Genomic DNA, 14,375 nt, shown 5'->3' with positions numbered 1-14,375 from the left:
CCCAATTTGCCACTTTGGGACTGGCATTATAATTACTTGTTTTGCATCACTATTTTTTGTTTGATCTTAATTTAAACATGAATAAAATTGCTTTAAAAAGTAAGAACCTATAGTGCTTTAATTTATGGGTAAAGTAAGATCAAACAGGCTTGCTTCCAAAACTAATTTCCTTTTTTGAAGAGCAAGCGAATGGCTTTTAGCTGCGTGGCTCTCTAGCTGCAGTCGCTCCTTCTTGTTAGCTTGTATTTGAGCTTTGAGCACTGATTTCCCAGCCTGCCTCTGCTCAAGAAAAGACTCCAATGCCCACAATTCCGTGGGTGGACATGCGCCTTAAGCTTACAGTTGTCAAAGTGCTCTTGCCAGAGCAATCTCTATTTGTCATATTACCAAATCTGAAAGAAGGAAATAGACTCACTGTCCCTTACCTTTGTTGATCTTTAAATACAGAATACTCAAAAGGTAATTGTTCTTAGCGATTCTGCCTTGGTTACTTGGGTTACTGCATGCAAACGAAATATTATTGTTACGGGGATATTACTTTAAGACTGGAACAAATACATACGGGGGGGGGATCAAGAGGCGCCGCATATTAGCCCGATGGTAGATACATGGCTGGCTAGATTTTCAAATAAACATTGTTTTTCTCCGTAGAGTTTGACCTTGACAGGAAGGGTGGGCTTTGTAGTGAAATCTTACGTACAAGTAATAATGTTAAAAAAAAAAAAAAAACCCAAACATTTCCAGGTAGGGTCTCACAATGAAGTTCACAAACCGTATCTAAACCGACAGCGATTGCCCGATGAGTTAGTGGTTTACAGCCACCTAATAAATTTGGAGGAGGAGTTTTAATATTCGCATTGGTGTGTCTAAACCTAAACCGGTCGTTAAAAAGGAGGACAATTTACCTGGTTGCTCCTTATTGTATACCTCTTCTGTATTTGTTTTGTCAACCCTCACTGTGGCGATGACTTCGCTGGGAGTGCATCTAATGGAAAACTACACAAAGCCCGTAGTATGATGGTTTACTGCAGTGCTGTCTTAAACTGCTTTCAAAGGTTTCTCCCCCCCTCCCCCCCCTCCCCCCCTCCCCCCCTCCCCCCGCAGCAGCAGAGCTGCGTGCCTCAGATGCGCTCGTTTACTCCTTTTTGGGGTTAGGAATTTAGCGTCTATGCCCTGTCCAAATTCCATCATTTTAGAGATGGTGTGCACAGAGAAGCTATCTGGAAAATAACCTTGCAAACTTCCTTGCTGGGATATATCGTCGCTATCGATCCTCGCTGTAGAGGGCATACTCCACCCCCCCCCCCCGATACTATGTTTATTTAGAAGCGTCTCCAATTCAGGCGTCTTCTGAATTTAGTACATGGGAGAAAGGAAATTGCCACCTTCACAGTCCTCAATACTGTTAAAGCAGCTGCTGTTTTAACATCATGGCTAATTAGTGGAGGCTGTCGCAGAGCAAGGAAGAGCGATTTAAGGAATATGGTTGTGTGTCGGCGAGGGAGATTTGATTCCGAATACGTTTTGTTGAAATAAACCTGGTTAATGTGTGCCTCTGTTTAGCGTCTTATCGGGACGACTGCCTTTGATTCGGCCTATTTAACTGTGTATCTAGTTAGTCTTCCTCTGATAGCTTCCTTGCTGGTCATGAGCGAGTGAATCCTCATATTTTTATCTCGTCCTATTTTTGACTGCTACCTCGTGATTATCTCGCCGGTTTCATTTTAATTAGTCTCGTATGGGCAACGTGTGGGGGGAAAAAAGCTTCTGTAGGTTGCCTACAGGGAAATAAATGTTAGTGCGTGAATACTTGCGCCAGTGTTATGCGGGGTTCAGGACGCCGGTATATTTTCGCGCAGGGTGTTTCCCCCCCACCCCTCTTGAATGATTAAATTTCATGCCCATTACTCTGGAAAGAGCACGGGATAAACAACGGGAAAAAGGTTTGTGTGAAGCAAGCTGCTTTTCGTGAAAGAATGGCAAGAAGGGGAAAGCTTAAGGCTGTTCAGTCAGGCAAAACAGGACGTTGTGATTTGTACAGGATAGGCTTTTTCCTTGAGTCGTTTAGGAAGAGGAGCGCGTGACTGAGGCTTGCAAGCGTCATTCTGAGCAGTTTTCAACCGTTTGACCGAACCGGTTTGTTGATTAAGCAAAATAGGCAGCCGGCTCCTTTAAAAGTCTATTCATAGGAAAGGGGGTGGGGAAGAGTTAAAGGCTGCTGTCTTTTTAACCTTGCTGAAGGACGCAGCAGTATTTATTGACGTATGCAAATAACAGGGGAGGAGGAGGAGGGTGCCCGGAAAAACAGGAACCAGAATCAGTTTCTCATTGAAGGGCGAGAGCTCTTAGTTCCGGTGTAAAAGAAAGAGACGTGGCGAAATTGCTGTATATCTCTGCCCTACAAGCACATCTTTCTTTTACACTGAAGGGGACCAAGGCATCGAAAAGGGTGAAGCGTCTTCAAATGTATTTTTAGAGGCGGCGTGGAGCGATCACGCTGATTGAAACAGCTTACTCGGGAGGGGGGGGATTACGTATTTGCCTTGCAACTTGCGGCAGCCTTGTACTAGAGCAGTAGAATTCTAGCGAGCAAGCAGAAGGCTAAAGCAGCTGTATGAATGTTAACAACCTGTCTTTGTGGGATTTCCCCCCTTCCCTCTCGTTTCAGCTGCGCAAACCATGCAGGATGATTTACTGATGGACAAAAGCAAAGCCCAGCAGCAGCGGCAGCAAGATCCAACCGCAGCAGAAGCCCCTTCTACGCCCATCGCTTCAGAGACACCCAAACCGGAGGACAGCAACCCAGCGACTAGCATCGGCTCATCGGCTCCTGCCCAAAATAGCAAGGAAAAGATGCAGATGGAGTCCCCCATCTTGCCAGGCTTAAGTTTTCACCAGCCTCAGCAGGAACCTACGGCTGGCACCTCCTTGTCTCCCTCCTTCGGAAGCACCTGGTCCACTGGAACCACAAATGCTGTGGATGATAGCTTTTTCCAAGGGATTACCCCAGTTAATGGGACAATGCTTTTCCAGAATTTCCCTCATCACGTCAATCCTGTTTTTGGAGGCACTTTCTCCCCCCAGATCGGCCTAGCTCAGACTCAGCACCACCAACAGCAGCAACAGCAGCAGCAAGCCCAACAGCAGCAAAGGAGATCCCCGGTTAGCCCTAACCAGGCACCTTTTGCCCAGAGAAATGCCGCTTATAGCCATCAGCCCATCATGACCAGCAAGCCTTCCTCCTCCTCAGCCTCCACCTCTTCCCCTTCCAGTTGGAATAACCACCAAAACGCAGCCTGGAGTACTCCTTCTAATCCTTGGGGTGGGCTGCAAGCTGGCAGGGACCCTCGAAGGGCAGTAGGTGTGGGAGTTGGGGTGGGGGTTGGAGTTGGGGTACCGTCCCCACTCAATCCCATTTCGCCTCTGAAAAAGCCCTTCTCCAGCAATGTCATTGCTCCACCGAAGTTCCCAAGGGCTGCTCCCCTAACTCCCAAATCCTGGGTGGAAGACAACGCCTTCAGGACAGATAATGGCAACAATCTGTTGCCTTTTCAGGTAAAGTCTTTTTATTGAATGCAAAAGGTTGAGGGGAGGGATGGATGCATATTTCAGTATTTGTGTTGTAATTCAGTTCTGGCTAAAACCAAATATCGTCTTGCCATTCCAGTTCATGCCTGTGTTAGTTACCCATCTTCCCTGAAGTCATTCATGTTGGTCTTGGCAAACATCGAGTCACATATGTCATGCCCAATGATGTTTGCAGACTTAATTCTTGTTCCCTTTAAATCTGGTGTTGAAAGAATAATTGCTGCTGGACGATGCCCTTCTCTGTTACCATTCCTCTCCACTGCTTGTGTGCTTTATGTATTATACATTTTGATGGGTTACAGAATTACTAAAATATTTGATTATATGGCAGTGTTATAGATACCTTAATGTTAGATGGCTTAAAATCTTGAACTAAATGGCTGACTAAAGCCATGGACGCTTGAGGAATCCGGTTAATTACCTTTTCCGCATTAAAGGGCTAAACCTTTTTTCTTTAAAGAGCTCTCCTTATTAATACAAAGAAATGAAGTTCAACAGGATCGTGTTTGCAAAATCAAGCGAATAAAATGCTGAAGTGTAATCATGATACAGTCTGTGCTTAGGGTGTGGGTGTGAATAGATTCAGGAGGAGTTTTGGGTGTGTGTTGAAAGCGTTCAGTATCATCCTCTTTCAATAAGGAAATTTGTGACAGCAACAAGATTAAGAAATGCAGAGAAGGTATTTGGGGGGGGAACACTTCAATTTTGTACATTATTAGAGGGAAGATTCAATAGGACACGACCTTCACAGCCATATTGCAATGGAGCCTATTTACTAGCTACATAAGCCCTGAAATATTTAAAGCTGCAGTGTCCTTCAGTGGTTTTGTTATCTAAGATGTCAGGGCAGATCAGTTGCAATGACTGAAACTGGGGAAATAGAAGCTCTGAAATTTTAATGTAGAGTGGAACATGTCTTGGTGTGAAATGCCTTCTTGGTCGAATAAATTGTCAGGTGCACTTCACTTTGTATCATATGTCATGATCGGTGAAGAGAAACACCTTTTTTTGGTTTGGGCGCTATAATGACCACTTCCAAATATATAAATTAGAATACTCTTCAAAGTGCAACAAAATGACCTGTGTTTTCTGGTTTTAAAGAAATACAGCCCAAAGCAGAAACTGTCACATCTTATTAAACGTGTGCAATCAATAATATAAATCATGCTTATAATACAAATCACCATTTTGTGGTATAGTATAAACCTTTCTCAGGTATTCAGAATGCTGTTTCCTTCTGTTCAATCAAGAGGGTTAGGCTATGCCTTCAAATGTAATTTTGCTGCTTCATTCTGTTTAAAGGGAGAGTTGCTAATTTCCTATTGGTTTTTCTGTGCAGAAGGAGGAGCTGGGTACACTCATCTGCCAGTCAGTCTCTGCAGCCTAAAAGCCAAGGGGGATGGGTGGATATCAGAAACAGACTTCTCTTGAGCCATTACAGCTCTGCTGATTTTGCTCTATCATTGCATTCTATTAAGTGTGAAGGATAATAATTTGCCTCTAGCAATATATGGACTGCCATATTGGTAGTTGGTAGCGTAGATGTCAGGTTAAAATTTGTAAAGGTCCAAGGAACTGTGTAGTTCTGAAGGTGGGGGTTAGGGGTCACTTACAGAATTCTTGGCATGCTTATCAAACTCTAATTCCAGGATTCACTAGGGGTAAGCCCTGATGACCAACATGAATAAAATTAATGGAAGTTCATAGCACAGGAAAAAAACTATAGACGTTTTAATGGTGGGCTCCTTGACTCGATTAACTGGTACTAATATTCGGAACAACCCATGACACAATTCTTGTTCTTACATTGCTGCTTAATATGTTCATGAAACAAGCAAATTAGGCAATTTGGTGTTGAATGTTTTCTTCTTCGTGTATGAACTGGGGGGGGAATTAGCTGGTTTATCAATATTTAGGCCTGAGTAGTGATATTCAAGAAATAATTACTCTTTAATAATCACTGCCATCCTTGCATGTGGTCATAAGAAGGATGCGTGGGGTGAATGGTAAAATACTAACAGGCTGTTTTTGTAAATCTGCCGCATTGTTTGATCAGCACACCACAGAACGAATGTGGCACAGTCTATGATTTGGATTCTGTATCCAATAGAATTGTTTTATATAAGCGAGCCAAGTAGTACTAATGGAGAAAGGTCTCAAATCCTTTTTGTATAGATATTTGTAGTAGACTGTCAGAATAGGATCTGGGGAGCCAGATTTGAATACTCACTCTGCCATGATTGCTCATTGAGTGACATCGGGCCAGTCACACTCTCTCAGCCTAACCTACCTCACAGGGTTGTTATGAGAATAAAATGGAAGAAAGGCGAACTATGTAAGCTGCCTTGGGTCCTCGCTGGGGAGAAAGTCAGGGTTTAATTGAAGGAAATAAAGGTAAACAGTCTCAGTATGTACAAAACATTTGATAGTGACAGCTGCCCGAACTGAGAAGAAACCTATTTTCTATTTTATCAGTATGGTACAGCTGCCTGCTTCTCTGAAAGAATGTTAAGCTGTTGTCCATAATTATTACCTTTTTAAAACTGTGTTTATATTTCCCAGTTAAATACTACAGCATTCCCATCATCAAACATCCCATTTGGTTTAAAGGTTGTCTTATAGGACAACATTCAATCTGTTGTTCTAATTACTTCTGGAAGAATTCTGCTTTCAATTGTTACCTGGTTGTCCTGGGGTTTTGGGGACTTCTACATTAGTATTACTGTTGGGAGAAGTGTTTGTTTCTTATTTACTGTATATGCTTCTGAAAACTGTTCCATATGTCAGCTTTTCATTTAGTACAGTAAGCTCTAAATTCTTTTCTGGTTTATGTCCTCATCATGCCCCTTGGGAGCAATTCCAAAATGTTGAGTGCAAATTAGGGAAATACAACACTTGTGAGCGAAAGCTTAATTTCAGTAATGTTGGTGACTGACCTTTAGTATATAGTATATATTTAAAATATATTAAGTTCTTGAGGTATGATGTTCTTTAATCCTATACTGGTAGATGCAAGTGTTCTGCCATATGTTGCTCTAAAAGAATAATTATGCTTCCCAAGCAGAAATAAAAGCAAGCCGTCAGACCCACTATCTTGGCTCTAATAAAGCTTCTGCCTGTGCATTGCTGACTAGTGTTGGAAAGTGCTAAGATGGTCCTGTATTCCAAAATGTGTACACTATATTTTAAGTATTGTAAAAGCTTGGCCTTCAGAATTAATAGCTTTATAGATATTTGATCCATTCATTTTATGGATACAGAGTACTGTTCTAGCTGCCTTTAAGCTATGGTTGATTATTGCTAATTAAAATACTATAGCTGGAAATCAAGAACACAAGTGAAATGTTAAGAATGATGGCTTTAACTCCTCTGACATGGTACAATAGCTATGCGTCAGCTTGGTAATGAAGTATCAGATGCTGCTAAAACAGGTCAGCATATGGAAAACTGATGAATGGGTTGCACTAAGAGTGATGGCTGAATAATTTTTCATGTCGCTTAAATTCAAACCTAAAATTAATTCTCTCCAATTTGCTACAGTTCATTTGTTGTTAAGACTAGAGTATTAATCAACGGATGCAGTAACTATTTAAAATAGTTAAAACTGATGATTTAATCTTCCAACTTTAATTAAAAAAATAAAGAGAATTCAGTTATGACCTTTGTGGGGGAAGTGTTTTGGACAGTGTTAATATGAATCCATTGGCACCGATGTGGATCGTACAACTTTTTTTCACTATAACACTAGTCAACAGTCAACTATAACAACCTTTGCTCTTCCATGACAGTCCCACATTTGTTAGGGTTGTATCCCACACGCACCCTCTTCTGTTCAGCTACTGACATACAACTTGTAAACACTGCTAAATCAAGAGAATAATTATACCAGCTCATTTAATATATTTAAAATAGATGTCTATAATTAAATGGTGCATATTACTCTGCTGTTTTATAAGCACATTTAAAATAATAGAGTACTATAATTGGATGTTGAAAACCCTTGTATTTAAACTTAATCTTAAACTCTTATAAATGAATCTAAGCATAAAAAGGCTTTCTTGGTGCTTTGCCTTTTACTTAACTAGTAGTTTTAAAAATGATACCATTGGTAAATACAATTTTTCTGACTATATACTCTTTGTTAACCATTTATAAATATAGATCTGGAAAACTATTTAGCTGTTTAGACTGATTCCTCCACTGGAAAATAGACTTTAGCTGAATAAATGTTGGGTGTCTGAAAATGTACTGTAATTGTAGCATGTGAATCACCTTTTCAGTGCTCAATGGTCACATTTGGTTTAAGTTCAAATATGGGGTTTATACACTTACAGTAATCATACTGCTTCCATTGTTCTAAGGAAAAGAGAGAAGCTCTCCTGCGATGTTGAAGGACAGTAACGTGACTTGTACATTAGTGATGAAGCCAAGAACAAATAATTGGAGACCATGCAAAGTAGCTTGCTATGAGACTTTTGAAGTTATTCCTCTTTGCTTGCTGGTAATAACCATCTTATATTTTAAAAACAAAATTTGTTCTTTGCTTACAATTGTTAAGGCAGAAACCACAAGCGCTACCGTACTTCTTTTTGTATAGGTGACTGGCAGAGCAATTCTGAGAACATGTTCCTGGGAGTAAGCTGCACTAAATAAAATGGGCTTTACTTCTGAGTAGACCTGCTTAAGATCACTCCCTGGATAGGAGCTCAGTTGTATGCAATTGGAAAATGTGTGTATGTTAAGGGCTGTCAAGTTGCTTCCGACTCATGGCAACCCAATGAATTTACGTCCTCCAAAATGCCTTGCTCAGGTCTTGCAGACTGAGGGCCGTGGCTTCCTTTATAAAATCAATCCGTCTCATGTTAGATCTTCTTCTTTTCCTGCTGCCCTCAACTTTTCCTAGTATTACTGTCTTTTCCAGTGACTCTTGTCTTCTCATAATGTGACCCAAGTACAATAGCCTCAGTTTAGTCATTTTAGCTTCAAGGGAAAGTTCAGACTTGATCTAAAACCCACTGATTTGTCCTTTTGGCAGTCCACGGTATCTGTAAAACTCTCCTCCAACACCACATTTCAAAGGAATCAACTTTGGGAAATAGATTTATGTATTTATATGCATTAGACCTTCTTGAAACTAATATAAAATTCTACTCAGCGGAGTAAACTCTTGCAGCCACAAATAAGATTAAGCCAAAAATATAGGAAACAAGGAAGTGCTGTTGTCACCAGTGAAGAGCTGTTGAAGAAGACCCATTTCTGGTTCCTCATGTACTGCATATTTTACAGATCACTACTGAATTAACTATTCATGTACTTAAAATGATAATATATTATGAGAGACTATAAAATTGGTTAACCTCTAACTTTCCAACAACTTAAAAGTACAAGGTTATTGCACCCTGCTGTACAGTGATTTATGAATAAGGCTTTCATAGGGGAAATCTGCTCTGATGAAGTGACTGTTGTCACCTTGAATAATTATAATTCTTTGCATATCACTCATCTTTGTTCTTTCCATTACATTTTTCCTGCAGTAATGTTCTCAGCCATATGCCATTCTATTTTTTATAAAGTCAACATTAAATTACCTGTAGTTGCTTATGAAATTTGACTGACAACCTGATTAATAGAATGCTAGAGTATCCAAGTTCCTGAGGCAGCCCACACAACTAGAAATGTTTTACTGTGTTGTGCCCAGCCAAACGCTTAGGATTTTTTCCATTTAGCCATTAAGAATATAAGAATTGCCTTGCTTGATCAGACCAAAATCCATCTATGCATAGCATCTTGTTTCCAGCAGCAGCTGCCCAGATGCTTCTGGGTATTCACTCGCAAGAATGAAGATGATTCATTTTGTATTCGGAAGTGTGCTGCCTCTTTAAAGGAAAGCTCAATTTAGCTATTATAGCTAATATCAGTTGATTGTCTTGCGTTAATTAGTTTGTTTCTTCAGCATGGTGGAATGGTTAAGAGCGGTGGACTTAATCTGGAGAACTGGGTTTGATTCCCCACTCCTCCTCATGAACAGTGGCGTCTAATCTGATGAAATGGGTTAATTTCCTCATTCCTACACATGAAGCCAGCTGGGTGACCTTGGGCTAGTCACAGTTCTGTGAACTCTCTCAACCCCACTTACCTCACAAAGGTGTCTGTGGTGGGGAGGGAAGGTGATTGTAAGCTGGTTTGATTCTTCCTTAAGTGGTAGAGAAAGTTGGCATTTAAAAACCAACTCTTCTTCCTTTTCAAAAAGCCCTCTAAGGTAGTGGTCATCTTCACATCTTGTAGTAATAAATTCCCAATTTTGAGAAATCTTGAGGGGGGGGGGAAGAAATCGGGGAAGCAGCTGAAGGAGAAAGTGTTACATATTTGTGATCTCTCATCTATACTCATGTTACCAGGGTGAATATATGTTCCGCTCATTACAGCAAGACAAGTGCTTGATGCAGTGTTTAAACTAAGCTTCATTTGAGTATTTCTCTTCTAGAATATTTTTGTGTAGCTCATTGTACATAGGATTTGACTGTTTTAACTAAAATATGAGCAGAATAAATATCCTACTGAATTGGCAGTTAGTAAAACATCACAGTATATGCACAGATGCCAGGACAGTTTACATGTTTATATCTGAGGTAAGAAAAAACATCCTTCATTAGCACAGTCTGTTTAAATATAAGCTCTCAAGAAACGGCTGCATTCTTTTGAGAGCTTCGAGTAAAGGAGGATGGTTTGAATTACTCCCAATCTAAAATTGGCTTACCTGGGAGTGTTTTTAGACTGATAACAGCTGAAACGGAAGCAATAAGCTGTTACCCTGTTTGTTAATTTTAGAAGTATAAAATAGTGATTCTAGTGCTAGTTGTCCTGCTGCATTGAAAGTGGAAATTTCCATTGGGTCCTTCAGAAGAAGAAGAATGGGTTTTTATATACTGACTTTCTCTACCTTTTAAGGAGAATCAAACTGACAATCTCCTTCCCTTCCTCTCCCCACAACAGACACCCTGTGAGGTAGGTGAGGCTGAGAGAACTTGAAGACAGCTCTGACTAGCCCAAGGTCACCCAGCTGGCTTCATGTGGAGGAGTGGCGAAACCAGCCCAGTTTGACCAGATTAGAGTCCGCCACTCATGTGGAGGAGTGGGGAATCAAACCTGGTTCTCCAGATTAGAGTCCACTGCTCTTAACCACTACACCACGCTGGCTCTCACCCAGTGATCACCAAAGGTTTCATGTAGCAGAGCTGCAGAGAGGGAAAAGTGGTTTCTTAGCCCACATAACTGAACCACCATGACAACTAGGATGGATAGGTGCTGCCTCTCTATGATAGACAGAAAAAGAAGCTACAAAACTTGTAAGCTTTTCAGGGGATTTTTTTGCTCAGCTGTCCAGAGCTCTTTGTCTGATACAACGTAGGAAGGTCTTGGGGCACTAAGAGAACAGGCCACAGTCTGAGGTGGACGAATTTGCTAGATCCACATTAGAAAGCACAAATAATTAGGATTAGCTACCACGTCAAGGCTGAACTAGATACGCTGGCTGGTTTGTGTGCTTGGGACTCTGGTACAATTACATGGGATGTGTGTATATGCTCAGTTTTAATGTTTGAGGGTTCCACAGCCGGCTTACTTTCGTGCAGTTTGTCCTCCAATATCTGTTTTCCCATGTGTGAACCCAGATACTGCAAATGTCTAGTTGGGAGAAAAGTGGTTGAGGGAAAGGGACCACACAAGCAAGCCGCTCACAGAAGTACAATTCTGCACTCTTTATCCGCAACAGTGTGGTGTAGTGGTTAAGAGTGGTGGTTTGGAGCAGTGGAGTCTGATCTGGAGAATTGGGTTTGATTCCCCACTCCTCCACATGAGCGGCGGAGGCTAATCTGGTGCACTGGATTTGTTCCCCCACTCCTACACACAAAGCCAGCTGGGTGACCGTGGCACGTTACAGCTCTGTTAGAGCTCTCTCAGCCCTACCTACCTCACAAGGTGTCTGTGGTGGGGAGGGGAAGGTGACTGTAAGCCGGTTTGAGTCTCCCTTCAGTGGTAGAGAAAGTCTGCATATAAAAACCAACTCGTTTGCTTTTTAAATTGGAGCCCCTCTCTTGCTTTGTACACAGTACTCCAAAACCTTGCCTCATGGAGCCCACTTGCTCGTTTCCTCTTTGTTTGGAATCAGGAGGGCACCTGCAAAGATGGTGTTTTTGCTTCTCTCGTGTATAAAAAGCTGCCAACACCAGCTTGGGAAATTCCTGGAGATTTGGGAGTGGTGCCTTGGGAGAGCAGAGTTTGGGGAGGGAGCTCCGTGGGGGTGTGATGCTGTACAGCCTACCTCCTGAAGTTGCCATTTCCTCCATGGGACCGATCTCCATAGTCAGGAGATCAGTTGTAATTCCAGGAGAACCCCAGGCCCTGCCTTGAGGATGGCAGCCTTATCTGCACATGTCCCAGGAACAAGGCTGATCTAGGATTTTCTTGAAGAAAGAGGTGGGAGTTCCTTGTTTTTCTGCGAGGTACCAAATGTTTGTTGGTTAGGTAGCTTGTAAATGTTTATAATTTATTAGCACACATTGTTTAGCTCAGATAGCTGAAGTCGATAAAATACAAGTATGAGATCAGTCAAACAAGTTCTGGAAATGATCAGCTGACGTGTCTTCACAATAATTTGTTACCATATTTCAGCTGCATAGAACAGTGACTGTAGACCATGGGGGGGGGGAGTAATCTTCCAGGTTGCTCCTATTCTGCATCCTTTACATCTGGGAGGAATTGCCACTGTTAGCTTATTAATGTGTTGCTGAATGAGCACAACTTCCTGGGTTGGTTGGGGTTGCTTGCTTGTACCCTGTGATTCATATACCCAATTATATGAATTGTGATGCTATGCAGCTACAGCAGTTCCTATTAAGGTTGCCAACCTCCAGGTGGTGGCAGGAGATCTCCTGCTATTACAACTGATCTCCAGCCAATAGAGATCAGTTCACCTGGAGAAAATGGCCGCTTTGGCAATTGAACTCTATGGCATTAAAGTCCCTCCCCAAACCCCGCCCTCCTCAGGCTCTGCCCCAAAAACCTCCCGCTGGTGGCGAAGAGGGACCTGGCAACTCTAGTTTTCTTATCTACTTTATTTCTGCTGGTAAAATGCGTCATAAATTGACCAGTATAAAAATTCATTTTGTTTGAGCCATGCCATTTCATTTTTCAGAGATATGATGCTCAGAAGAAATTCTCTCCCCTCTTGTTTTCTAGTAGAAAAGAGCAAGAGTCCAGTAGCACCTTATAGACTAACCAAATTTCTGGCAGGGCATGAGCTTTCGTGAGCCACAGCTCACTTCTTCAGATACTCTTGTTTTCTGGCTGACTTTAAGTAATGGCCATCTTGGGTGTGATTTGTTTTTAATTATTGCCTGTTCTTTGAGTATAGGATTGATTTTACTGGGTGTGTAAACAGAATAGAAAGTGCTTCTGTTAGCTTTTAAATATCCACTCACAAATCAGAATGCTTGAGCAGATTTTATCTAAAGCATTTTGTTTAGTACCAGGCAACCATAAACCTAAATGCCACTGCTAAGTGCTCAGTCAGTTATAAAAACGTCCACAGATAATTCGCACAAGTGAAGCCATAAAGAAAGAAAAATGGCTTTCAATTTGTGGTCGAACACAAAAGAAAAGCAATTTGCAATATTTGTATTCTAATGTCTGTGGCAGGAATAAGAGCTCTTCAGTTTTGAAGTGCTGGGCCAGGTGAACTACCGTATATTTTTTCAGCTGTATGTTTCTGTGGTGGTGTACATTGTAACTGGGAAATAGGAAAAGCATGGGTTTTCAAAGTAGGTCAGCAAGCATATTACAAAAAGATGTAAAATGCCTATTAAGAGAAACGTTGAATGTTTGCAGATTTTTATAACAAAAATGAAGTCTCCCAGACATCAGTTACAGCAGGTTTTAGTCCCACGGCTCCTAGTAAAACAAATTGAACAATAGAAGAGGATTATATGTAGGTCCTAGCCTCCTTTTCCTAAGCTGTAGCTGGTTATTGTGGCCACTGATAAGATCTTCCTCTTTCCATATGAAGCCCTGCAGATGAGGAAGCCCATAGCTGAGAGATCTTTAGATTTTGTCGAAGCCTTTCACGGCCAGAGTTCATTGGTTCTTGTAGGTTATCCGGGCTGTGTAACCGTGGTCTTGGAATTTTCTTTCCTGACGTTTCGCCAGCAGCTGTGGCAGGCATCTTCAGAGTTGTAACACTGAAGGACAGTGTCTCTCAGTGTCAAGTCTGCCACAGCTGCTGGCGAAACGTCAGGAAAGAAAATTCCAAGACCACGGTTACTCTTTAGATTTTATTTGTCAGATTCTGGCATGATGGAAACTTTACCCCTTTCCCTTCGTCTCTCTCTTTTAAATTACTAGGTGAGTTAAACATTAACATTGTCTGATAGACAATGTGCAGCATGCGTATATTACAGATCTGCCAGAATACTAGATAACCAGTTGGTTAATAGTTTCAGGTTCAAATGTTTTGTGTTAACTTTGCACTACAGCCGCCTTAGTATGCTTAAAATCCCTTCTTCGCATCTGGATATACCCAAAGGAAGGGGAATTGTAGCTTACTGTGGTAGACTTTATAATTCAGTGTCACCAGATAAGGCAGTAGGTTTAGAATTGACAAAAGGAAGGATTTCTTCACATAATGCATAGTTATGAAGCTTGCCCACCACAAGATTTGGTCATGGCCAGTAGCTTACTTGAAAAAGAAATCATTAGACAAATTCATTGGGTAAATCTATCACTGTTAGTCG

The 14,375-nt window shown here is 41.4% G+C and overlaps 1 protein-coding gene across 6 annotated transcripts in view; it reads left to right on the top strand.

Annotated features, from left to right (window-relative positions):
• Window positions 1-392: 392 nt before the first annotated feature.
• Window positions 393-14,375, top strand: part of CPEB3 (cytoplasmic polyadenylation element binding protein 3) — a 91,754-nt gene continuing 77,771 nt past the window's right edge. For 4 of the 6 annotated variants that reach the window (XM_056850098.1, XM_056850096.1, XM_056850095.1 and 1 more), the window contains exons 1-2: window positions 393-459; window positions 2,669-3,555. In XM_056850098.1, coding sequence (XP_056706076.1) covers window positions 2,680-3,555 — 876 coding nt within the window. In that variant the 5' untranslated portion in view covers window positions 393-459; window positions 2,669-2,679. Of the gene's footprint in view, window positions 460-2,320; window positions 2,450-2,605; window positions 3,556-14,375 lie in introns of those variants that run through there. The other 2 variants (XM_056850092.1, XM_056850094.1) reach the window with 2 other exon arrangements.

This window comes from Euleptes europaea, chromosome 5 (assembly GCF_029931775.1).
Source record: "Euleptes europaea isolate rEulEur1 chromosome 5, rEulEur1.hap1, whole genome shotgun sequence".
Taxonomy (NCBI): Eukaryota; Metazoa; Chordata; class Lepidosauria; order Squamata; family Sphaerodactylidae; genus Euleptes; species Euleptes europaea.
The sequence above is the reverse complement of the archived record's forward strand: the minus strand, read 5'-3'. Positions and strand labels throughout refer to the sequence as shown.